The sequence below is a fragment of the Schistocerca serialis genome, chromosome 2 (assembly GCF_023864345.2).
Source record: "Schistocerca serialis cubense isolate TAMUIC-IGC-003099 chromosome 2, iqSchSeri2.2, whole genome shotgun sequence".
Taxonomy (NCBI): domain Eukaryota; kingdom Metazoa; phylum Arthropoda; class Insecta; order Orthoptera; family Acrididae; genus Schistocerca; species Schistocerca serialis.
In genome coordinates, this window is record NC_064639.1 from 457,347,086 (window position 1) to 457,372,580 (window position 25,495).

Sequence of the window (25,495 nt, forward strand, 5' to 3'; positions counted from 1 at the left end):
GTAGTCAGTATATGAGCAGATGTGTTGCTCAGTGGAACATTAAACACAGGGTACTGAAGAAACTCTGTGCTCAAAATAACATATTATGACAGAGCAAATAACGAATACTTCATTAACTAACAAGGTGTTGGAAAAGCATACTGAGTGAGCACTAAGAGATACCTTACATAGTTTTGTAACATCCTGACATTTAGACTGAGCCTGTAATGATACTAGAAATTAACACAGCTAAATGGGTTCTACTGAAAGTGAAAATATTGTACAATATGATAGTCAGGTAATCAAGCTCAAATAATTTAGGCAATGGAGTCAGAATCACCTTTCCTTGTGTAAATTCCTCCAGACAACAAACGGTGGTTTCAACAGGATGAATAGATGAAAAATAACACTCTGAAAACTAGTCCTGTGAGACAAGTGGCAGACAGAGCCACAGGTACATACTACTGACTGATAAGAGAACAAGTAGGATGCCTATTACAGATTCTATACATCAGATAGCGTACAGGGTTGCTCATTTACTAAATCATGCGTTGTTCAATACTTAAAATTTTCTATATTTTAGGCGATTCCTTGTGTGGATGTAATTTGGTACCACCACTCCACATTTGGCAACCTTCCCTGAATTACCACAATTGGAGCTTATATATGATGTCCTAATACACACAAACAATTTTATGATGATGTTATTAACCATAATATTGCTATGGCCACTGCAGCATACTGACGTTGATGGCAGCCAAAATTGGGTTACTACTGCTATCACTGATGTTGATAATGTTATCATTTCTGGAATCACTGCATTGGAGAACATCCCTCCCCAAAATATCATCATTTATAAGACTTTTCACATTGTATGCGACTTTGCGGTCATATTCTGTCTCCACCACAGCATCTGTTGATGTTGAAAAACCATTTTGCATTAATTCTGTGTAAATTAAATTGAGGTCATGTTTTTTATTATATTTTCATTAACAGGTTTTAAATAACTTTCTGAGGTCTTCATAGTGGGAGCAAATATGATATTCTCTTTTCTTCTTCATGGATTTGTTCACTATTGACTTGGCACTTTCAACATATACTATTAATTCAAATTATGTTTATCATCCGGATAAGAACAAATAGTAACCATCTCTTTCAGCAGGATGTTTATTCTGTTTTTCACTCAAACATGTTTAACCTATTCTTATTAGGCATCACCAGTGATTTTTAAGTTACCTGTTCTTTTTATGTGATGCCTTACAGGAATAGGTGAAACATGTCTGGTTAAAAACAAAATAACCATTCAGGCGCAGAAGACTGATAGCATTTGTTTGTATCTTTATGATAAACACAAATTACGTATCAACAGAGGAAGAATGGCTACAAATATTAACAATATAAAATTATGAACACAGCAAAGTTTTCAGTAAGAAAGAACAAATATGGAGATATATAACTGATCAAATAAATAAAATGAAAGTACCTTTGCCTGTTGCTCAAATCGTTCACGTTGGACAATAGGATCATTCAGCTCAGTGTATGCATTACATATTTCTTTTGTTGCTACGAACAACTCAAATCTTTCTGTTAATCCTTTAACAGATCGATGCCATTTGGCTAAAGGACTCATTATTTGAGGATGGTCAATAATAAATGTTGGATTTATACTGTTTTCTTCAAGGAATTCTCCAACCAGCTGAAAAAAAAGTATGGAGTTTTAATACACAGAGTATTACGATAGTGCAACTTATGCTTCGAGACAGCTTTTCTTAATATTCGTTGTAGAAAAGTTCTGGTATAATGTAAATAATTTTGGATTAAAGGGGACCACTCACCAAAAAGCAGAAGCATTGAATCATTAAAAGGCACAAACAAACCTTTCTAGCTTCTGGAGTAATCGTTTTTTCGAGCTACACACGTATGCACCTGTATGGTGCTGGCACCAGTCAGTGGCACAGGTAAGTCTCTCTCTCTCTCTCTGCGTGCGTGTGTGTGTGTGTGTGTGTGTGTGTGTGTGTGTGTGTGTGTGTGTGTGTGTGTGTGTGTGTGTGGATGGTTTCCTTTAATCCAAAATTATTATCATAATATTATCAATTTAATAACTGCAGATGGGGAAGTATAAGGCAGGTCTTTTTACAGCGTTCAGAGTACCTTGAGCAAAGTATGACTTGCAACACATAGCTGTTATTTCTGTTTGTAAAATGAATATGAATGCTCAGACTAATAAATATCACAACATTAAAACATCTTTGAAGCATGAATAAATGGAGGGTTGTATTAAATAATCAACAAAAATTGGCCAGGTGCAAGCAGGACTCGCACACTGAGGATTTCACACAAACTTAATTTCAAGTTTGAAGTCAGATTACAAATGACAGAAGAAATATTTTGTTTCTCATGCGATATAACTACAAATTAACAATTTTTGGATTTTTTTCCTTTGCTTGTACTGTGAAACCTTGCTTCTTGGCAAATCTCATGATTCTAGGACAATGGGAAATGCCCAGTTGGTTTTGACCAGAGTTTGTATCAAAATATATAACATAAATGGCTGTATCTTTTGATTGCATTGACTTAGAAGCTTAACTCTTTTACATCTTAATATGTGACTTAAATGTCAACCTGATGCATCTAAGTGCTCCTGAAATATAGGGTTTGGAAATTGGACAGACAGACAACTATGTGATCTTATACGGGTCCCATTTTGACAAACTGAATATGTATCAAATTCCTACAGTGGTTCCTGAGATTAGCCCACGCATGCCGACAGAAAAACAGTGGATGACTTCAATTCCTAATAGTTCACCCAATTTGCATGAAATATTTATACATAACTTCGCATTATTATGTACTCCTTAAATGGCCTGCCAGACCTAGTGACAACACTAATGCACTTTGGTGGCTGTTCTACTTGTCAGTTATTGCAACTCAATCATTTACATACCTACGTACTGATGACGCGTGCATGTACAAAGCTACATTGACATCCAACTACATCATATATAGTCAGATGTCAATGTAACTTCGTACATGCACACATCATCAGTAGGTAGGTATGTGAACGATTGAGTTGCAATTCTCTGTGAAAGGTAGACGGCCACCGAAGCACATTAGTGTTGTCACTAGGTCTGGTAGGCTATATAAGAGGCATGAACAGCATCTGATGTTGAATGATCACTCGCCATCAAGGTTCCAGGTGACCACATATGACCACCACACAAGGGATGATTTCTGTACTGTGCATCAGCAGATCTGCACCCACCATCCAAGAACAAGTAAGGGATCTCCTGCACCATTCTGGTCAAAAACTAGCAGCAGCAGGAGCAGGAGCCTTTGGAGAGGTGATATAACTGCTATTGAATGGAATAGCATTGTGTTCAGCAATGAACTGTGATTCTGCACTACTGGATGACCATCATCAGTGAGTATGGCAGTAAGCTGGGGAGAGGTTCCATTCTTTCAATATTTTGGAGAGGCACAGAGGTGTTAGTCCAGAAGTTATTGTGTGGGGAATGATTGGGTACGACTTCATCACAGCTTGTAGTGATTGAGGGAACTCTGACAACACAACAGCTTGTCACAGTCATCTCTGTCCTCATGTGTTCCCTGTCCTGCAACAGTATATGGTGCCTTTTCTCAACAGGACAATGCTCATCAACACACGACAAGACTCTATGAACCACGTGCATGGTGTCAAGATTCTCCTATGACCAGGAAGATCCGCATATTTGTCCCTCAAAGAACGTGCGTAGGACCAGCTTGGATATTAACTCTGACCCAGTTTCAGTGTATCAAGGACCAGTAGCAACAGTCGCGGGCCACTTTCTCTAAGTAGAGGGTACAACTGTTTTGACACCCTTCCCGAAGGAATTAGTGCATGCATCTAGGCCAGAATGGGTGTGATGTCATACTGATAAGTGGGCTCAAACAGCCAGTTTATTTGTCAATTTGATGTGATATTGTAATCACTGAAGGGTCTTTCTATGTAAACTGGAGGTCTTGTTGTGTCTGTAACATTTCCCATTCCTTTGTCTAGTGGTAAATCAGCATGCCTCGCATCATCAAACCTTTGATGTGTACTGTTCATACTCTTGTCTATCTGTTTTTTTCTTTTTTGAGCAATAATAGAAATTTCTGGATGGAGCGATATGTAAAATAATGGAAAGGCAACCATTCACCTATAGTGGATCTATGTGTAAAACATAGTAGAAAGCAGCATTCACACTAGCTTTTGAACACTGGCTCTTTTTCCAGCAAATAGCTCACACAACGACACAAACACCCAGGTGCACATTCCCATGACCATGCCAAGACAGGCACCATGGTCATGGGAGTGTGCATTCAGATGTCTGTGCGGTTGTGTGTAATATCGCTGGCAAAAGAACAAGTGTTCCATAGTTAGTGTGAATGCTGTTTTATGTTACGTGTTACAGTGCTCCACACATCGATCCTCTATATGTGTGTCGTTGGTTTCTTTTATTTTACATGCAAAGATGATGAATGGCTCTAAGCACTATGGTACTTATCATCCGAGATCATCAGTCCCCTAGACTTAGAACTACTTAAACCTAACTAACCTAAGGACATCACACACATCCATGCCTGAGGCAGTATTTGAACCTGCGACCATAGCAGCAGCGCGGTTCTGGACTGAAGTGCCTAGAACTGCTCGGCCACAGCGGCCGGCTAAAGATCATGAAATAACATCACATTTTTTGTCAGTGTCTACACACAAACCTTCCTCGTGAATCCATCTGAAAACCATATAAAAACCACTGCAATTCCTAAGGTTAGGCTTTACAAACACAGAAAATTGTGTTGGGGAGGACTCTGAAGAATATGTGTAGATGCTTATACACAACACATTCATGTTCAAGACAAAATAAATCATAAAGGATTTCCCCTCATTCTTTTCTTAATGATTCAATATTCCATTGCCACCAACACCATTAGGATGTAATGTGACAGTAGTTTGGGATTTTCACATCTCAATTCAGTAAAAAAAGATGGTATTTTCAAGTACATATTAAAAGCAATAACTTCATTGCATGCACAGGTAATGCCTTATACGAGGTGTCGCTACAAAATAATAGGGTTGATGCTGTCATACAGTAAATACGAATGTGCCAACGATGAAAAACCAATAGTTGTGAAGCATGAAGCTCTCTCAATTGAATGCGACATCTCTGGTGCCTGTAGACAAATCAGTGTGACCATTTCCTTCACTGGTGTGGAAACCTAACTTACAGTAAAGTGTATGCTGAAGACAGTTTATCACGTATGCGAGTTTCTGAGTGGTTCAAGAGTTTCCAAGATGATCTAGAAGATACTGAAGATGCCTCACACCCAAGACGCGGTTCAACATCAAAAAGGATGAAAATATAAAAACAAGTAGGTAATCTGATCTGATCTGACCACTGGTTGGGTGTTTGACTGATTGCAGGAACTGTAGGAATCTACAAAGAATGTGTAAGGCAAATTTTGCATAACCAGTTTTTAAATTGATGAAAAGTGTGTGTGGAACTGGTGCCAAAAATTCTCATGATCGAACAAACAGAAGCTTGTGAAACTACTTATACTGACACTTTAAATACCACTGAAAATGATCCTAATTTCTTGGGAAGAGTGATAACATGTAACAAATCTAAAACTAAGTGCCAATCAATGCATTGGAGAGTGTTCAACTTCAACAAGAGAAAAAAAGCTCAAATGAGCAAATCAAGATTCACAAAGCAATGATTTTTTCTCAATATTCATGGAATTGACTACCTACACTGGCTTCCTATAGGTCAAATTATTAATCAACATTGTTGCCTTGAGGTTCTTGATCAAATTTGTGTGGGGGTCCTACATCAAGACAACGTACCGGCTCATACCACATTGTCTGTTACGAGGTTTCCAGTGAAGTACAGCATCCCAGTGTTACAACATCCACCTTATTCATCTGACCTAACACCATGTGACTTACCTATTCCCCAATGTGAATCTGCATTAATAGGAACAAAAGTTTAGTCCGCTGAAGCAGTGAAAGAAGCAGCAAGCATCAGCAAATAGCTCATAGTGGAAGACTTCCAGCACAGTTTCCATCAATGGAAAATTCGCATACAGCATTGTAGGGATAAAGGAGGGGAGTATATGGAGAGTGACAATAGCCAAATATGAATCTTTATTAAATAAAACGTTTCATGCCTGGTTATTTTATAGCCACACCTCATATACTATAATGACAGGATTATGGAAAGGATAAACTGCTTCTCACCATATAGACAAAATGTTGAGTTGCAGACAGGCGCAACAAAAAGACTGCTACATGTTTCACATTTAGACCAAAAGGCACACGCACGCGCGCGCGCGCGCGCGCGCGCACGCACGCACGCACGCACGCACGCACACACACACACACACACACACACACACACACACACACACACACACACACACACATGCACGCACGCACGCACGCGCAACTCTCACACACATGACCACTGTCTCTGACCACAGAGGCTGGACTGCGAGCAACTGCACCTGATGGGAAAAGCAATCTGTGAGTGGTGGTGGGGTGGCTAATGAGGGGTCAGGTGTGAGGGGTCAGGTGTGAGGGGTCTGGGTGGGACAGCAGGGTAGGGGAAGGTATAGTGTTGCTTGTGACAGCATGCAGGAACATGGTAGGGACAAAGTAAGGCTGCTAGATGCATCTGGGAGGTTTGGTGATGGTGATGGTGATGGTGGTGGTGGTGGTGGTGGTGGTGGTGGTGGTGGGGGCAGACAGGAGAGGGGTTAGGGGGGGGAGGAGGGAGGTGGCTGAAGAGTGGACAAGGAATGAAGTAAAGGAGGGGGGGGAAAAGACTAGAGGGTGTGTTGATGGAATAAAAGGCTGTGCAGTGCTGGTATTGGAGCAGGGAAGGGGATAGGTGGGTGAAACACAAGGACTAGCAAAGGTTGAGGGCATGGAGATTATAGGAATGTAGAACATATTACAAGAAGAGCTCCCACCTGCACAATTCAGAAAAGCTGGTGTTGGTAGCAAGGTTCCAGACGGTGTGGGCTGTGAAGCAGTCATTGAAGTGAAGCACATTATGTTGAGCAGCATGTTCAGCAACTGGGTGGTGCAGCTGTCTCTTGGCCACAGTTTATCGGAGATCATTCATGCGTACAAAAGTGTGTTGGTTGTCATGCCCATGTAGAAAGTAGCCCAGTGGTTGCAGCTTAGTTTGTAGATCATGGGACTGCTTTCACAAGTAGCTCTATCTTTGATGGTTTAGCAGATGCCTGTGACCAGACTGGAGTAAGTGGTGGTGGTGGTGGTGGTGGTGGTGGTGGTGGGAGGATGTATCAGACAGATCTACGAGGCATGAGACAAGCAATTGGGAGCATGAAGGAGGATACTGCATAGGTTTGGTGGGCAGTAGAATACCATTGTGGGAGCTGTGGGATGGATAGTGGGTATGATATTACTCATTTCCAAGCACGATGAGAGGTAGTCGAAATCTGGTGAAGAATGTGATTCAGCTGCTTCAGTCCTGGGTGGTAACAAGTCACTAGGGGAGTGCTCTTTTGTTGCCAGACTGTGGTAACGTAGGAGGTGTTTGCAGAGAGAAAGCACAGGAAATTTGTTTCTGTACAAGGTTGAGAGGGTAATTTCGGTCTGTGAAGGCCTTAGTGACACCATTCGTATATTTGGAGAGGGACTGCTCCTCACTACAGATGTGAGGGACACAGGTGGCTAGGCTGTATGAAAGGCACTTCTTGGTATAGAATTGGTGGCAGCTGTCAACAAGTAGGTATTTGTGGTGGTTGTTCGGTTTGATATGGACGGAGGTACTGATGTAGCTGTCTTTGAAGTGGAATCATACATTGAGGAAAGTGGCTTGTTGGATTGAGGAGGACCTGGTGAAACCGAATGGGGGAGATATTGAGTTTGTGGAGGAAAGTAGATAGGATGTGCTTAACGTCACTTGAGATCACAAAAATGTCATCAGTGAATCTGAACCAGGTGAGGGGTTTAGGATTCTTGGTGGTTAGGAAAGATTCCCCTAGAGGGCCTGTGAATAAGTGGGCATAGGATGGTACTGAGCAGGTGCCCATTGCTGTACCATGGATTTGTTTGCAGATGATGCCTTCAAAGAAAGTAATTGCAGGTGAGAATATAGTTGGTCAGGGTGACTGAAAAGGAGGTTGTACATCTGGAGTCAGTCAGGCACTGTTTAATAGTGAATAAGCCATGGACATTGGGGAAGTTAGGTAGGGGGAGGTGGATCAATAGTGACAAGCAGGACACCACATGAGAAAGGAATACTATCTGTGAACAATTGGTGGAGGGTATGGTCGGTGTCTTTTATACAGGAGGGTAGGCTACGGGTAATAGGCATACGTGTTGATCCAGGAGATAGTCTCTCAACAGGTGCGCAGTAACTGAACACAATAGGGCATCCTGGATGGCTGAGTTTATGGATTTTAGGAAGCAAGTAGAAGGTAGGAACACAGTGTTCCACCAGGTAATCCCTGAACACCAGGTAATCCCTGTGGTTCAAAACCAGTGGTGGAGCCTTTGTGTTAGGTAGGCTTACAAGGTCAGGATCAGTTTTTAGGTGGTGGATTGTGGTTCTTTCAGTTGGTGTAAGGTTAGCATCCACATTGAAAGATTTGGGAAATGATAGTGAGGAATACTAACAAGGGCGGATCATAGCTGGATGGAAGAGTGAACTGAGGCAGCAGGGTTCAACATTGGCTTTGAGTTGAGTCTGATTGGTAGGGTTGGTGGCGAAAAAGTGTTTCCACTGTAGGGACCACGAGACGGGGAGGTGTTTAGCAAGTCTAGGATGATTCAATTTGGGAGTGGGGTATAAAGTAAGACCTTCAAAAAGGACTGATACTTCTGTGGGACCATGGGTTTTGGGGAAAAGGCTCATGACTGTTTAGGTTGCGTATTCTGTATGGTGGTCGAGGGAGTTACTGAGGATGCCCCACCCTCAGGTCTGCAAGGCAGGTTTTGTCAGCTATGAAAGGACGTGGAGGAGGCTAGAGGCTGTTGCAGAGGTGGTGGATAAGTGCATGGACGTAAACTGGTTTCTGAGAATTTTGTGGAAGGAGAGCAGGTATTGCAAGGAAGTTTGGGCCTGAGTTACAAACTTTTGCAGGACCTGGTTGATGATGGTTATGGGCTGGTGGAATTTGAATAGATAGAGGTCATTGTGGAATGAGTGGTTGCAGCCAGAAATGGGTAAGTTGATCATAAGGCCAACTGGCAGGGGGGAGAGACTCCGTGAGCTAGGCGAAAAAGCAGGAATAGTATGTGGGATTGGGTTCTCGCTAGGGATGATGAAACTTTTGTGTATTGATGGATATGGGAAGAGCATGGATCCATGGTGGAGAATGAAACAAGTAAAAATACTTGCCAAAAAAACTCATAAAAATACATAAAATATAAAAGAAAAATCACAAAAAGGATGAAATATAGGAAAAGAACGTGAAGCCTGAAGGAGCAGGATCAATATTGAAATGAACTAAAATTGACACAAAAACAAAATGAGATCAAAGAGAAAAATAAATAAAAGATGATAATGTGGCATGCAGATTGATGGGTGGAAATGTATGAAGACGTGAATGGATTAAGTAAGGTTACTGTGTGTGTGTGTGTGTGTGTGTGTGTGGGGGGGGGGGGGGGGGGGGGGGGGGGGGCGTGTGTGCGCGCGCTGGAATAAGAGAAGAGAAAAGGAGGGTAGTAGGAGGTTAGTAGGTCGAGGTTCAGCAATGTGTTAAAGCATGGCAACTATCACACTTGAAAATATGCAACAATGAGGCAGGAATAGTGATCAATTTGACAGTCTAGGATTAATAATGTCGATGGGAATATTGTGAGACATAAGATGTGAGCCGTGGCAACACTAGATATCCACCCTTGCCGTCTGTTTTGATCTTTGGTTCTCGGCTATGAGGTGATGTGCTCTAGCGAACACAGAAAGGGGTTGCTGGAGAGATGTGGAGCAGTACAGGCATAGAAAGTGCCTCACGAAGTGGTCATTGCTTTGGCCGGCATTGGCAGTACTTGCAATGTGTTGTGGACTAGCTGGGGAGCCTAGGTGCTTGGGGGCCATTGATGGCTGTTGCTACGTGTGGACCTGGTTCATTTATCTGCCAATTGGAGAATTTATGCTGTCAGACATGGACCCTTGGAAATATTCTGAGGTGATTTTTCTGTGCTTACATTGTTTTATTTGAACATGTTTTCTGGCCTCTATATCTGCAGGTGCATTTATCCTGAAGCTGTTTTAAATATAGTTCGTTGTTTGCTTCTGAATTCATATTCATGATTTACTGCGGGAGTTGGTTTTACAATCTGTTAAGTTCTGGGCAATGCTGAATAGTAATTCAAGTTTGAGTTGTTTGACTAAAAAAAATCTAAGATCACTGTGGGTATTTATTGTTTTAGCCTCTCCCAGTACCTGCATTTAGTCTGTTCCTGGCAGTGCTGTATATTGCCGAGCAGATATCGTATTCGTCAGCCTTGTTATCCCACCAGATATTTCCTGGGGAGTTTTGGGTGTTGTCTCTGCATAGGATAAGTAATGTCTGTAAGGCAGACTTACATTTTGTGAACTAGTTTTACGGCAAATTTAAATGTGGTTTTGACCCAAGCGTTTTAAGATTTAAATTTCCTTGGGTTGTTGACTTCGATTTGAGTGTTGCCCCTCACGTGTTTACAATTTATATTATATTTTGTATACTCAGTTGAAATTTTGTTACTGCACTTATGGGTTCATTGGGGTGTTCTGGGCTTAGCTGTGTTAATCATTTTGTGTGCACGTGGTTGGTGTGTCTGTAATTTAATACTGACTAACATATGCTCTGTACTCCAGGTGTATACGCTAAACTTGGTTGCTTGTGGGCCTTGTACAGCAATGCACAGGCATGTGTGTTCAAGCCTGGTTGTGGCTTGTGATCCTGATTTTGCATGCCTGTGACCTAACAGTACATCGTCTGTCCCTCTGCCGGCTGTTGAGTGGTTGGGATAGTGAGGCATTAACTGTGTTTACAGTTGTGTGCAACAGTGTTATTGGACCCACTCCGTGGATGGAATTCATATACAGGGTAAGTTGTATTTGTTTTGTACTACCCCTCAGAGTCTTTGACACAATCTTGCAGTGTTTGCTTTAGCAGCTTGTTCTCTCCAAGCAGTCATTAAATTCTTAGTAGCTTGTTCTCTCCAAGCAGTCATTAAATTCTATGTTATAGAAAAGGGTTTCAATTTTGTATATTACCACATACCTTCGGGTTGTATATTAAGACTGGTATATTTCTTTACTGTTGTACTTTTATATTTCTAAAAGAAAAACAAATTCATATGTTAATTCTTTCCTAAAAATGTTGTTGGGGATGAAGAATTTCACCCTTGGTATTCACAAAGAGTATGGGAGTCTCTTGTCCTGCTAATAGCGATTATCACATGTTGTTGTTGTGGTCTTCAGTCCTGAGACTGGTTTTACATCCTTCTGAATCTGCTTAGTGTATTCATCTCTTGGTCTCCCTCTACGATTTTTACCCTCCACGCTGCCCTCCAATACTAAACTGATGATCCCTTGATGCGTCAGAACATGTCCTACCAACCGATTCCTTCTTCTGGTCAAGTTGTGCCACAAACTTCTCTTCTCCCCAATCCTATTCAATACTTCTTCATTAGTTATGTGATCTACCCATCTAATCTTCAGCATTCTTCTGTAGCACCACATTTCGAAAGCTTCTATTCTCTTCTTGTCCAAACTATTTATCATCCATGTTTCACTTCCATACATGGCTACACTCCATACAAATACTTTCAGAAATGACTTCCTGACACTTAAATCAATACTGGATGTTAACAAATTTCTCTTCTTCAGAAACGCTTTCCTTGCCATTGCCAGCCTACATTTTATATCCTCTCTACTTCGACCATCATCAGTTATTTTGCTCCCAAAATAGCAAAACTCCTTTACTACTTTAAGTGTCTCATTTTCTAATCTAATTCCCTCAGCATCACCCGACTTAATTCGACTACATTCCATTATCCTCGTTTTGCTTTTGTTGATGTTCATCTTATATCCTCCTTTCAAGACACTGTCCATTCCATTCAACTGCTCTTCCAAGTCCTTTGCTGTCTCTGACAGAATTACAATGTCATCGGCAAACCTCAAAGTTTTTATTTCTTCTCCATGAATTTTAATACCTACTCCGAATTTTTCTTTTGTTTCCTTTACTGCTTGCTCAATATACAGATTGAACAACATCGGGGAGAGGCTACAACCCTGTCTCACTCCCTTCCCAACCACTGCTTCCCTTTCATGTCCCTCGACTCTTATAACTGCCATCTGGTTTCTGTACGAATTGTAAATAGCCTTTCGCTCCCTGTATTTTACCCCTGCCACCTTTAGAATTTGAAAGAGAGTATTCCAGTCAACATTGTCAAAAGCTTTCTCTAAGTCTACAAATGCTAGAAACGTAGGTTTGCCTTTCCTTAATCTTTCTTCTAAGATAAGTCGTAAGGTCAGTATTGCCTCACGTGTTCCACTGTTTCTACGGAATCCAAACTGATCTTCCCCGAGGTTGGCTTCTACTAGTTTTTCCATTCGTCTGTAAAGAATTCGTGTTAGTATTTTGCAGCTGTGACTTATTAAACTGATAGTTCGGTAATTTTCACATCAGTCAACACCTGCTTTCTTTGGGATTGGAATTATTATATTCTTCTTGAAGTCTGAGGGTATTTCGCCTGTTTCATACATCTTGCTCACCAGATGGTAGAGTTTTGTCAGGACTGGCTCTCCCAAGGCCGTCAGTAGTTCCAATGGAGTGTTGTCTACTCCGGGGGCCTTGTTTCGACTCAGGTCTTTCAGTGCTCTGTCAAACTCTTCACGCAGTATCATATCTCCCATTTCATCTTCATCTACATCCTCTTACATTTCCATAATATTGTCCTCAAGTACATCGCCCTTGTATAGACCCTCTATATACTCCTTCCACCTTTCTGCTTTCCCTTCTTTGCTTAGAACTGGGTTTCCATCTGAGCTCTTGATATTCATACAAGTCGTTCTCTTATCTCCAAAGGTCTCTTTAATTTTCCTGTAGGCAGTATCTATCTTACCCCTAGTGAGATAGGCCTCTACATCCTTACATTTGTCCTCTAGCCATCCCTGCTTAGCCATTTTGCACTTCCTGTCGATCTCATTTTTGAGACGTTTGTATTCCTTTTTGCCTGCTTCATTTACTGTGTTTTTGTATTTTCTCCTTTCATCAATTAAATTCAATATTTCTTCTGTTACCCAAGGATTTCTACTAGCCCTCGTCTTTTTACCTACTTGATCCTCTGCTGCCTTCGCTACTTCGTCCCTCAAAGCTACCCATTCTTCTTCTACTGTATTTCTTTCCCCCATTCCTGTCAGTTGTTCCCTTATGCTCTCCCTGAAACTCTGTACAACCTCTGGTTCTTTCAATTTATCCAGGTCCCATCTCTTTAAATTCCCACCTTTTTGCAGTTTCTTCAGTTTTAATCTACAGGTCATAACCAATAGATTGTGGTCAGAGTCCACATCTGCCCCTGGAAATGTCTTACAATTTAAAACCTGGTTCCTAAATCTCTGTCTTACCATTATATAATCTATCTGATACCTTTTAGTATCTCCAGGGTTCTTCCATGTATACAACCTTCTTTCATGATTCTTAAACCAAGTGTTAGTTATGATTATGTTGTGCTCTGTGCAAAATTCTACCAGGCGGCTTCCTCTTTCATTTCTTAGCCCCAATCCATATTCATCTACTATGTTTCCTTCTCTCCCTTTTCCTACACTCGAATTCCAGTCACCCATGACTATTAAATTTTCGTCTCCCTTCACAATCTTAATAATTTCTTTTATTTCATCATACATTTCTTCAATTTCTTCGTCATCTGCCGAGCTAGTTGGCACATAAACTTGTACTACTGTAGTAGGTGTGGGCTTCGTATCTATCTTGGCCACAATAATGCGTTCACTATGCTGTTTGTAGTAGCTTACCCGCATTCCTATTTTCCTATTCATTATTAAACCTACTCCTGTATTACCCCTATTTGATTTTGTGTTTATAACCCTGTAGTCATCTGACCAAAAGTCTTGTTCCTCCTGCCACCGAACTTCACTAATTCCCACTATATCTAACTTCAACCTATCCATTTCCCTTTTTAAATTTTCTAACCTACCTGCCCGATTAAGGGATCTGACATTCCACGCTCCGATCCGTAGAACGCCAGTTTTCTTTCTCCTGATAACGACATCCTCTTGAGTAGTCCCCGCCCGGAGATCCGAATGGGGGACTACTTTACCTCCGGAATATTTTACCCAAGAGGACGCCATCATCATTTAATCATACAGTAAAGCTGCATGCCCTTGGGAAAAATTACGGCTGTAGTTTCCCCTTGCTTTCAGCCGTTCTCAGTACCAGCACAGCAAGGCCGTATTGGTTATTGTTACAAGGCCAGATCAGTCAATCATCCAGACTGTTGCCCTTGCAACTACTGAAAAGGCTGCTGCCCCTCTTCAGGAACCACACGTTTGTCTGGCCTCTCAACAGATACCCATCCGTTGTGGTTGCACCTAGGGTATGGCTATCTGTATCGCTGAGGCACGCAAGCCTCCCCACCAACGGCAAGGTCCATGGTTCATAGGGGGGGGGGGGGGGGGGGGGGGAGGGGATTAATCACATACTGTTCAAAATTATCTTAATAAGCAGCAGTTGTGATCCCCCCATTTCTCTAAACCGAGTTCTTGCCAACATCTCGTTCCGTCTAAGGGTGAATTATTATTAGCATGATTGTGCCTCTTGGAGCCTGTTATCTGTTGTAAACATGTTTTGGGAACTGTACTTATTCATTCAACCATTTTTAATTGCTAAAATTATCATTAACTGGTTCATGTGAAATGATGTGTTACTGATCTCTTGCCATCTCCCTGGTGGTTGTTAAGTCCATCCAAACAAATTTTGAAATTCCTATAAATTAAATTATTTTTTTCTATCTGAAAGCTTTATATTGCTGAATTACTGTTTTAAAATCACGAACTTATTTTGAATTTAAGGAACCTTTATATTTTCATGTAAAGTTTATTGCTTGTTTTAATTCTGAAACCATTAATGAATAAATTATTTTGTATGCAATAAACGGTGAATGATAATCCAAATCCTGGGGTCCAGTGCTTTCTCTAAAATCCTTATTGAAGATTTTGGGGCACTGAGGTTTCCCCCATTACAAGATACTGCACTTAGCAACAGCAGGGTCACATAGCCATGTGTTCTGCTAGAATGAGACATCAAGGGTGAGTGTGGTTTCGAAAGTGACACGCAAAACACAAGAGAAGTAAAGTAATGCATTATAGAATAGTAACAAAGGAAAACGGCACTAGGTTGCAGGATGGAGGTTAAGCTGCTGTGCAAAATCAAACAATGGAAAATCCAGGTTGGCATAACGACAATATTATGATAACACCCATAGACTGCTTTGCTACTCACTATATAGAGGTGACATTGAGGTACAGACAGGAAAAAAAGACTACTATACATCCTACAGCTTCCTTTCTGGTCACCATAACCAACTATATACTCACCCACAAATACTTCACCTTAGAAGGTACCACCTACAGACAAATCCATAATACAGCAATTGGAACCCACAAGGCACACTTGTTCACCGGCCATCTAGAGGGATCCTTCCAAACCATCATCTGGTTCAGATTCACTTATGACGTTTTCGTGATATGGACAGAGTAAGGACACACTATCCACATTCCTCTGGAACCTCAACATCATCTCACCCATTCGTTTCACCTGGTCATTCTAAATCCAACAAGCAACCTTGTTTTGATATAGATCTTCACCTCAAAAATAGCTACATCAACACCTCCGTCTATATCAGACCTGCCAACCACCAGCAACAAATCCACTTCGACAGCTACCATGCATTCCATACTGAGAAGCCTCTTTCACACAGCCTAGCCACCTGTGGTCCTCACATCTGTAGCTAGGAGCAGTCCCACTCCAAATATACCAAAGGTCTCATTAAGGCCTTCACAGACTGAAATTACCCTCCTAACCTTGTACAGAAATGCATCTCCCATGCCTTGTCTCTCCAGCCAGCTTCCACACTCCCACCGTCTGGCCACAGAGGAACACTCCCATCGCGACTCAGTATTACCCAGGACTCAAGCAACTGAACCACACTCTCCACCAGGTTTTTGACTACCTCTCGTTACACTCTGAAATGAGGAATATCTTCCCGCAGTGATATTCTGCCACCCACCAAATCCATGCAGTATCCTCATCCACTGCTACCCCATCCTTGCTCCCAACCCCTCGCCTCATGGTTCACATCTCTGCAATAGACCTAGATGCTCCAGACTGGTCATAGGCATCACCTACCCCATCAAAGGCAGGGCTACCTGTGAAAGCAGTCGTGTTATCTACAAATTAAGCTGCAACCACTGTGCTGCCTTCTACATGGTGACAACTAACAAGCTTTCTGTCCGCATGATAACTGGACCACCCAGTTACTAAACATGCTGTCCAACACGATGTGCTTCACCTTAATGAGTACTTCACAGCCTTTGCCAACTATATCCTTCCAACCACCACCAGCTTTTATGAACTATGCAGATTGTAACTATTCCTGAAATGTATCCTACTTCCCTTAACCCCCCGCCCCGATCTTGACCTCAGCTAATCACTGTCCTTCATCCACCTATTCCATTCCCTGCTCTGCTCCATCACTACACTGCCTTCTATTTCACCAAAGCACCCACTAGTCTTTCCCTCCATCCTCTACTTCTCTCCTTTTTGCTACTCCCTCCCTCTCCACAAACCTCCCAACTGCATGTGTCAGCCCTACCCCATCCAACAGCCCCACTGCATCCACATCCGTTCCCATAAGCAGCAGTACACCTTCCCCCACTCCTACCCTGCAATCCTCTCCCTCCCTATCCCAGAGCCTCTTCCTTACCTCCCACCAACTCCTATCAAATGCAGTCTCTTGCAGTCTGGCCTCAGTGGCCAAAAGAGGTATTCTGGCATAAATCTTAATACGTATAGAAGTCTTTTTTGTTGTGCCTGTCCACAACTCAATATCTCCTCTATATGGTGAGAAGCAATCTATCTTTTTCACAATATTGTCCTTATATACTATAACTTTCTCAAGAGCTAGATCTATAAAATTTATATGCTACAGTGCTAATGAAGGAAGGAAGGAAGGAAGGAAGGAAGGAAGGAAGGAAGGAAGATTAGAGTTTATCGTCCTGTTGATGGCACAGCCACTACAGATGGAGTAAAAGATCGGATTATACGAGGTTGGGAAAGGAAACTGGCTGCGTCCTGTTAAAAGGAACCATACTGGTACTTGCCTGGAGTGATTTAAGGAAATCACATAAAACCTAAATCTGGATGGCCAGACAGCGATTTGAACCTCCTGTATTCGAGTCCAGTGTACTAACTGCTACACCATGCCCGCGATGGCGATGAGTGGGACGACTGAACGGACAGATAGGGGTAACTGCAAGGTGAAAGCATGGAAGAGTGGCTGTTGGGGTGTGGAGTGCTGGTATGAAGGAACTGAAGGAAGAAAAATAGGAGAAACTGTCCACCGGGAAGTACTGTATTTGGTGTAAAAACTGATTCATAAATTTTAGTTGAAGGTATTGTGTGATACAGGAAGCAGTTTTTATGTTGTTTTGGAGGGGCACCAAGTCACCTGAGTTGACAAGCAACAGTCCTCTTGATTTGCTAACACACAAACTCAACTCATCATACCAGTAGTTTGAAGATACGAAAGCATATTCAAAACGGATCCTGTAATTACTGCACAGCATGTGTCAGAGCATTTACTTTTACAAAGAAGAGCTATACTGTTGGCGACACTAATGAGCAATGGGTAACAACTGGTGTAATATAGCTATTGCTGTTTTAACGAATATTATGGTTTCACTGGTTTAATGTTCCCATCAAGGACAAAGTCATTATAGATAGAGCACAAACTCAGATTGGGGAAGGAAATCAGCTGTGTCTTTTCACAAGGAAATATTCTTGTATTTGCTTTACACAATTAAGTGAAACTATGGCACACCTAAATCTAGATGGCTGTATGGGAATTTGAATCTCAATTCACCCAAATGAGAATCCACTGTCTTAATCACTAAACCACCTCATTTGGTACTGCTGCTTTAGGATGTGCAGACGTGAGAAGCTGGTTACAGATAAGTTATTTAACATTAACAGTAGTAATATGTGATTTGCAAAAGGAGAAACTTACTTCCACAATTGAGAAATAGTGGAGCTTTACTAGCACATTGTTCACTTCTGGTGGTGAATATTTACTCTAGGAACATGAAAAAATGGTCACTGTATGCTCCACAAAGAAAGCTAGAAAATTTCAGTTTAACTTCCAGACTGAGAGCCCATGGTGAATATAGAAATCTATTCCAAGCAATAAAAATAAAAATAATAATAATAAGTTTGGGTATTAAACTGTGTATTGGAATGTGACAAATCCGGCAATCTGAATTTCATGAGCAATGTGCTACAAATTGCACTATCTGAACGCTCCTTTAAGGACTGCCACATGCATTCATCCATTCATTACAAACTTCTAAATGTTTTCCCCACAATACTGCGAGATAATCATATCTAGGAGAGTGGATAAAGCAACGAATTTGGATTCAGGATTGCTACTGAGATTGCATTCTACCCTTTGCAAAGTATATATGCTGATTACATGAGGTAAGACAGGACTGTGTGTCAGACAGGGCAATGATATGTGTAGTGCACAATGATTTATACCGAAAAATTTTGTAGCAGTACTCAAAACTAAACCATACCACAATCATTAGCATGTGCAGAATACAAAGTCTAACAGGAAATACAAATACCAATGCCGGAAAATCTGTGGAAAGTTATCTGGTGCACAGTTATGAAAGACCACACTACAGAGACCTCAAAATGCCCTCATCAGTTTGTAATTTAACATAATGTGCTTTTTAAATTTATTGGATATGTGGCTACTGCTTGATCTCCTAATTTCACTGTCCTTACAAACTATGTTGATTACATTCCATTAGAAATTTTTGCCAGTTATTCTGTCACTCACTGACTCATTGTGCAGCCTTAAAAAGAGATGCACAGATGACATAATGAATACTCCACGACATACTGAATACTTCAATTCCTTGCAGCTGAAAAAAAATAATGAAAATACCTTGTCCAGCAACCGAGCAGTTGTTCGTGGTGGCGCACATTCCACTTCGTGCTTTTCACACAAGTCACTAAAAAACTTATTTGCTTCAGGTGTTCCAAGTGTTTCTGGGCCTGGTAATTTTATATTTAGTTTCTCCTCTAATGCTGGGAACATACTTATTCTCTTAAATGGAGGTGTAAAGTCAATTTCTATTGCTTTTCCATCTGGGCCCTCTGGATGATACGTCACTTTATACGACCCGTGAATACTTTTAACCATACCTGACAACAGAAAAAACAGTGTCATAAGCACATTATCATCTTCTATTTGTAATATTTGCATGCAGCACCCAAAATTTAACATGGAATGTATGACTATAAATATAAAATGTTGTATTACATTAACATCTCTGTTGGATAATGTGTGATGCAATGTTAGATTTACGTTCAGCAACTACTTTTGTATGTCATTCACACTTTCTATCATCAGCCATATTCTTTTTTTACCTCCAATAATATCTTGTACATACTTTTAAAAGATTCCAGGTAACAATACTCTGATATCAAAGCTTGTATGGATCTCCCCCCCCCCCCCAATATTTTTTTCTGCATGATGCTGATTCTTGACAATCTACTCAACTCTTCTGATCCACAACCACCACTTACAAATTCCAACAACAACCCTAATATGGCCAAATCCCAGAATTGAAATGATGAAGAGGAGCTGGGAAGTGTCAGAGACCTGAATAGTGGCAAGTCAAGTGGGAGTGACAGAATTCCAGCTGAGATTCTAAAATATTGAGGAGAAGCACTGCATGGATGTTTGTTTCACCGGGTACAGGTGATACAGAAAACTGAAACCATACCAACATAATGGAAGGAATCAATAACTGATACATAAAAAAAGACACGAGAGGCTTCAGAAGCTACAGGGGAATATCAGATTTGCTTTTATGCTACACCGCTCAAAACCATACGCAGAAAATGTAAGCAGGGGGTTATCAAAATGGCTTTTGCAGAAACAGATCCACTGCTTACAATGTAGTTGTAATCAGACCAATAAATGGAAAAGCATGGCAATGAATACGAAAAAAAGATATATAACTTGTTCATCAATTTATGAATGCTTATGACACCATTCAGAGGAATATCCTGTGGAATATAATGACAAACTTGGGAATGCCAATTAAACTCTAGCTAGTGGATCTGTGAGGGTATCAGCTTAAATGACAGTATTTTGCATAATTTTAATCCGAAAACAAGTAGGATTACAAAGTTTCGGACAAATCAGATTCCAATAAGACATAAATACAATATTCCAGTTTCCTCATAAAACTGACCGTGAGGAAGAACGTAAAACAGCACGATGCCAATTAAACTCTAGCTAGTGGATCTGTGAGGGTATCAGCTTAAATGACAGTATTTTGCATAATTTTAATCCGAAAACAAGTAGGATTACAAAGTTTCGGACAAATCAGATTCCAATAAGACATAAATACAATATTCCAGTTTCCTCATAAAACTGACCGTGAGGAAGAACGTAAAACAGCACGATATTGTTTAAAACTGTTTATAAAGAGAAAGAATATATACGGGAAAAACAATCTGGCTAAAGATTTAAATACCCTGCTACTGTAGCTAAAAGTGAATGCGAGAAAGAAAACTAAATCACCCATTTTCACAGTACGGTATTTTCTTTCTTGCAGTCAGTTTTAACATAAAATTTACATTATTGTTTTAAAAAATTTATAGCTTATGTCTACCTCAGTTTTTACTAAAGTGTCATTAGGCTGTATACGTGGACAAGGAAAAAAAATGCCCGGATTTTTCCCGGATCTCCCGGTTAAAATACATTTTCTCCCGGGTGAAAATACACTTTTTCCGTATTAAGTGATACTATACGTTCCCTCGGAACTGTAAAATTTATCAGTCATTTGAATGGTTATGGTTTTATACAGCAGCTTATAATTTCCCGGCACTTTAGAAAACGAAACTCAGGGGGGAAAAAACATGTTTTGGAAAGTTCTTTGATGTGCAGCAACATACACGCTGCATATTTTTGTACTAAGGAAGTATAAATTCGAATTGCACCAAAAACAGCATGTTACTTTCTGAAGCATTAAAGTCGAGATTGCAATGCACTTTTGTAAGTCAGTCATAGCTCATGTCACGTGATCTTGCCAGCCAATGACAGCGGATATTCATAGCATAAGACACATGATGTAGTCAGCCAATAGCAACATCAGTGTTAAGTAGCGCAAACACACAAACAGGAAAAGTTAATGGTTTAAATTAATATACATAGTGTTGCTACAGGAAAAGCAAGCTTTTCATTTATAATATTTGTCGCGAAGATTAATAAGTTACAAGTGAAACTAAGCTTTCACATATAATTTTGATCTTTTTTGCGCGTTTTACACTTTAAGACACATCACACAAATTTTCCAGTACAATGTTTAATACTAAAATAAATCTCTGATCTTCTGGCCTCAAAATTCTTCTAAATGGCTTGTCATCAAAGAGTTGATTTATAAACGAGAGTCAAACGCTCTGTGATTTAAGAAATTCATCGTACATTTTCGCTCATAGTTCATCTTGCGCAAAAGGAAATTTACTTTGAAAATAACGCTTTTCAAACCACAATTCGCAATATTTTCCCAAGATCTGTTACAAATAGATTTGTTCCAGCAGTTGCCAGAGTGTGCCACATAAGAGGTGCCCCCACGCTTTCGCAGCTACGATGACGTAGGAAGCCCATATGTTTGTATGTGTAAAACATTAATAGATCTTACATTATGTCATAAAAGAAAGAACACATCAGAGGATACTCCAAGAGAGTCGGAATTTCTTGAATCATACTGAAATGAATAATTCGCGATAAAGTGCTCATTCGTATGTCCAGATTTCCAGCGAAGTAGGCCTCGATCTAATATTAAGCTTTTCACTGTGGTTTTCGGGATGTAAATTTTCTTGGAGTACCAGTACTGTATTATCTCATGTTTGGTTCTTTATTAAGGCATAATGCCATATGTGCTAGAAGATGACAACATGCACTTGAAATGCAGTGAACAGTTGAAACTAGCCAATAGTGTGGAATTAAACACTTCATTTGAAACAAATTGGCTGTCTCAGTGGAAAAGATAAATAAAAGGTGAATTTCTTTAGCAAAGCGACAAAAATTACTTCATTGTTCTACAAGACGATTAATGCTTGACTTTCAGAAAGGTGAAATAAAATAAAAAATAAATTTTTTTTCAAAAATATGTTCATTTTGTAGCGCACATCTTCCTGAAGAGTCTGATGCATAAAACATATAACTTCGAGGAAATATAAGAGATGTTATTTGGTCTTAAGTGTGCCAAAGTGCAGCGCCACGCCTCTTCACACAGCATTCTTCTACAGAACATCACTGTACTTCGCATTATGGAACTCAAATGTGTATATTTTGTAATGGATGCCATCAAACTATATTCAGGACGGCGGAAATTAAAATGTCAACCTCGCAATTAATATTGGATGGGATTATTTGTAACTGGAAGAACAAGAACTCTTCAGAAAATCTGGACTCCTTACTGCCTATTAGCTAATAACTTGCTGTTCTGTGTGGCATAAAATGAAATACAGGGTTGGGTTGGATTGTTTTGGGGGAGGAGACCAAACTGCAAGGTCATCGGACTCATTGGTTTAGGGAAGGATGGGTAATGAAGTCGGCCGTGCCCTTTTCAAAGGAACCATCCCGGCATTTGACTGAAGAGATTTAGGGAAATCACAGAAAACCTAAATCAGGATGGCCAGATGCGGGATTGAACTGTCGTTCTCCCATATGCGAGTCCAGTGTGCTAACCACTGCGCCACCTCGCTTGGTGAAATACAGGATACATTAAAACCAGGTACGACAAGAGACAAGCAAGACAGTACACATTTCTTCAATCCTTCAGTCCTAGCTTTTTTTTTCTCTCTCTTTGATCTTGCTACAGCTTTACATGATGTGTTTTCCTTTCTGAGAAAGAATCTATTACCTCATCAAAGTTCGTCAAATGTTTTGCTACATGGAAATTCTAAATGTCGTTGTCTAATACTGAAAAAGCTGTTAATACAAATAGTACCCAAGACTGGTGTGGTTTCTTGATCAGATTACGCCTATTTTGTCACTGTCTGCTGGACGAAAGAAAACAGGCCTTTCTAATATTGCAGCAACTGTAACACACACCAAATAAACGAGACTGTTTTGGTAATAATTGTCATTTTTATAATACGACAGAATATAATTTGCGAAGTATCAATATGAAATGCCTATTTGGCGTAGTACAAGCAAAATGCTTTATTTTAGGAAATAGTTTTCACATTTCATTCACACGCTCCAGTTTTTGAAGCATGAGATCAAAAAGTAGTAGTATGAAACTTTTGTATAAATTTGGAATCGTTATATTATTCCATAATCTGTGTGATGTCCCCATTTCTTCTCCTTCCTCATCCTAATGAACTATCTTCTCATCAGTAATTCTGTAACTATTCCTATCACTGTCAAAGCTCATTCTCCGGTTAACTCTACCAACCCTGCCAGAATCACCGGTTTAGTTATCCAGGAATTATTCTCCGGTTAGACATTATTCAGGGTGTACATATGGACAAGGAAAAAAAAATTCCCTGATTTCCTGGTTAAAAATACACTTTCTCCCGGGTGACAGTATATTTTCCCTTATCAATCCTTTGAATGGTTATGGTTTTAAACACAGGCGTACAATTTCCCGGCACTTTAGAAACGAAACTCAGGTAAAAAGACACGTTTTGGAAATATCTTTGATGTGCAGCAACATGTTTGCTGCGTATTTTCGTATTACGAAAACATACATTGGAATTCCACCAAACACCGCATGTTACTTTCCGAATCATTGAAATTGAGATTTCAATGCGCTTTTGTAAGCCGTTCGTAGCTCATGTCACATGATCTCGCCAGCCGATGACAGTGGATATTCAGAGCATAGGATACATGATGTAGTCAGCCAACAGAAACATCACTGTTAAGAAGCACGAACACACTAACAGGGAAAGTCAATAGTTCAAATTAATATACATAGTGTTGCTACAAAAAAAGCAAAGTTTTCACATATAATATTGGTCCCAAGCTGCAAGAGAAGCTAAGCTTTCGCATACATTGTTGGTCTTTTTTGCGCGTGTTGCACTTTAAGATATATCACACAAATGTGCCAGTAAGATTTTTAATAATGACATAAACGTCTGGTCTTCAGGGTTCGAAATTCTTCTAAATAGCTCGTCATCAAAGAGTTGATTTTTAATTGAGAGTCAAGCGCTCTGTGATTTAACAAATTCATGGTACATTCTTGCACATAACTCAACTTACGTAAATGGATATTTACTTTGAAAGTAACGCTTTTCAAACCACTATTTGCAATATTTTCCCGCGATCTGTTAGAAATAGGTTCGTTTCAGCAGTTGCCAGAGAGCGCAGATAACAGGTGACACCACGCACTTGTGCAGCTACCATGACGTAGGATGCCCGTATGTACGTACATGTAAAACATTGAAAGATCATACATTATGTCATAAAAGAAACAAGACATCAGAGGATACTGCAAGAGCATCAGAATTTCGTGAACCATATTAAAATGTACACATTCAAAGTGCATACTTAAAGGGCACATTCGTATCTCCAGATTCCCAGTGAAGTAGACCTTGACCTAATTGATATTAAGCTTTTCAGTGTGGTTTTCGGGATGTAAATTTTCTTGGAGCACCAGTACTGTATTAAATCATGTTTGGTTCTTTATTATGGCATAATACCATATGTGCTAGAAAATGAAAACGTGCACTTGAAATACAGCGAATAGTTGAAACTAGCCAGTACTGTGGAATTAAACATTTCGTTTCAAATACATTGACTGCTTCTGCGGAAAAGGTTAACAAAAGTCAAATTTCTTTAGCAAACAGACAAAAATAACTTCATTGTTCCGCAAGGCGATTAATGCTTGACTGTCAGAAAGGTGGAAATAAAATCTGAAACTAATGACATTTCAGGCTTCCGGAATTATGTGAATGTGTTTTAATTCACTTGATAACTCCCAGCCACAGATATCCGTTTTGTTTTCAGTTGACGTGAGAGTAAAAATATGTTTATCTTGTAACGCACATCTTTCTGAAAAGCCTGAAACATAAAACATATATATTCGAGGAAATGTAAGACATATTATTTGGTCTTAAGTATGCCAAAGTGCAGTGCCACGCCTCTTCATAAAGCATTTTTCTACCCCACGTCCAAACTATATGCAGGAGAGTGGAAATTGAAATG

General features: G+C 40.2%; 1 protein-coding gene across 2 annotated transcripts in view; it reads right to left on the reverse strand.

Moving 5' to 3' along the window:
- LOC126457356 (lysine--tRNA ligase) overlaps positions 1 to 25,495 on the reverse strand; it is an 83,831-nt gene that overhangs the window by 19,606 nt on the left and 38,730 nt on the right. For both annotated transcript variants that reach the window (XM_050093588.1, XM_050093587.1), the window contains exons 7-8: positions 19,211 to 19,470; positions 1,463 to 1,675 (exon numbers count right to left, since the gene is read on the reverse strand). In XM_050093588.1, coding sequence (XP_049949545.1) covers positions 1,463 to 1,675; positions 19,211 to 19,470 — 473 coding nt within the window. The remainder of the gene's footprint in view (positions 1 to 1,462; positions 1,676 to 19,210; positions 19,471 to 25,495) is intronic.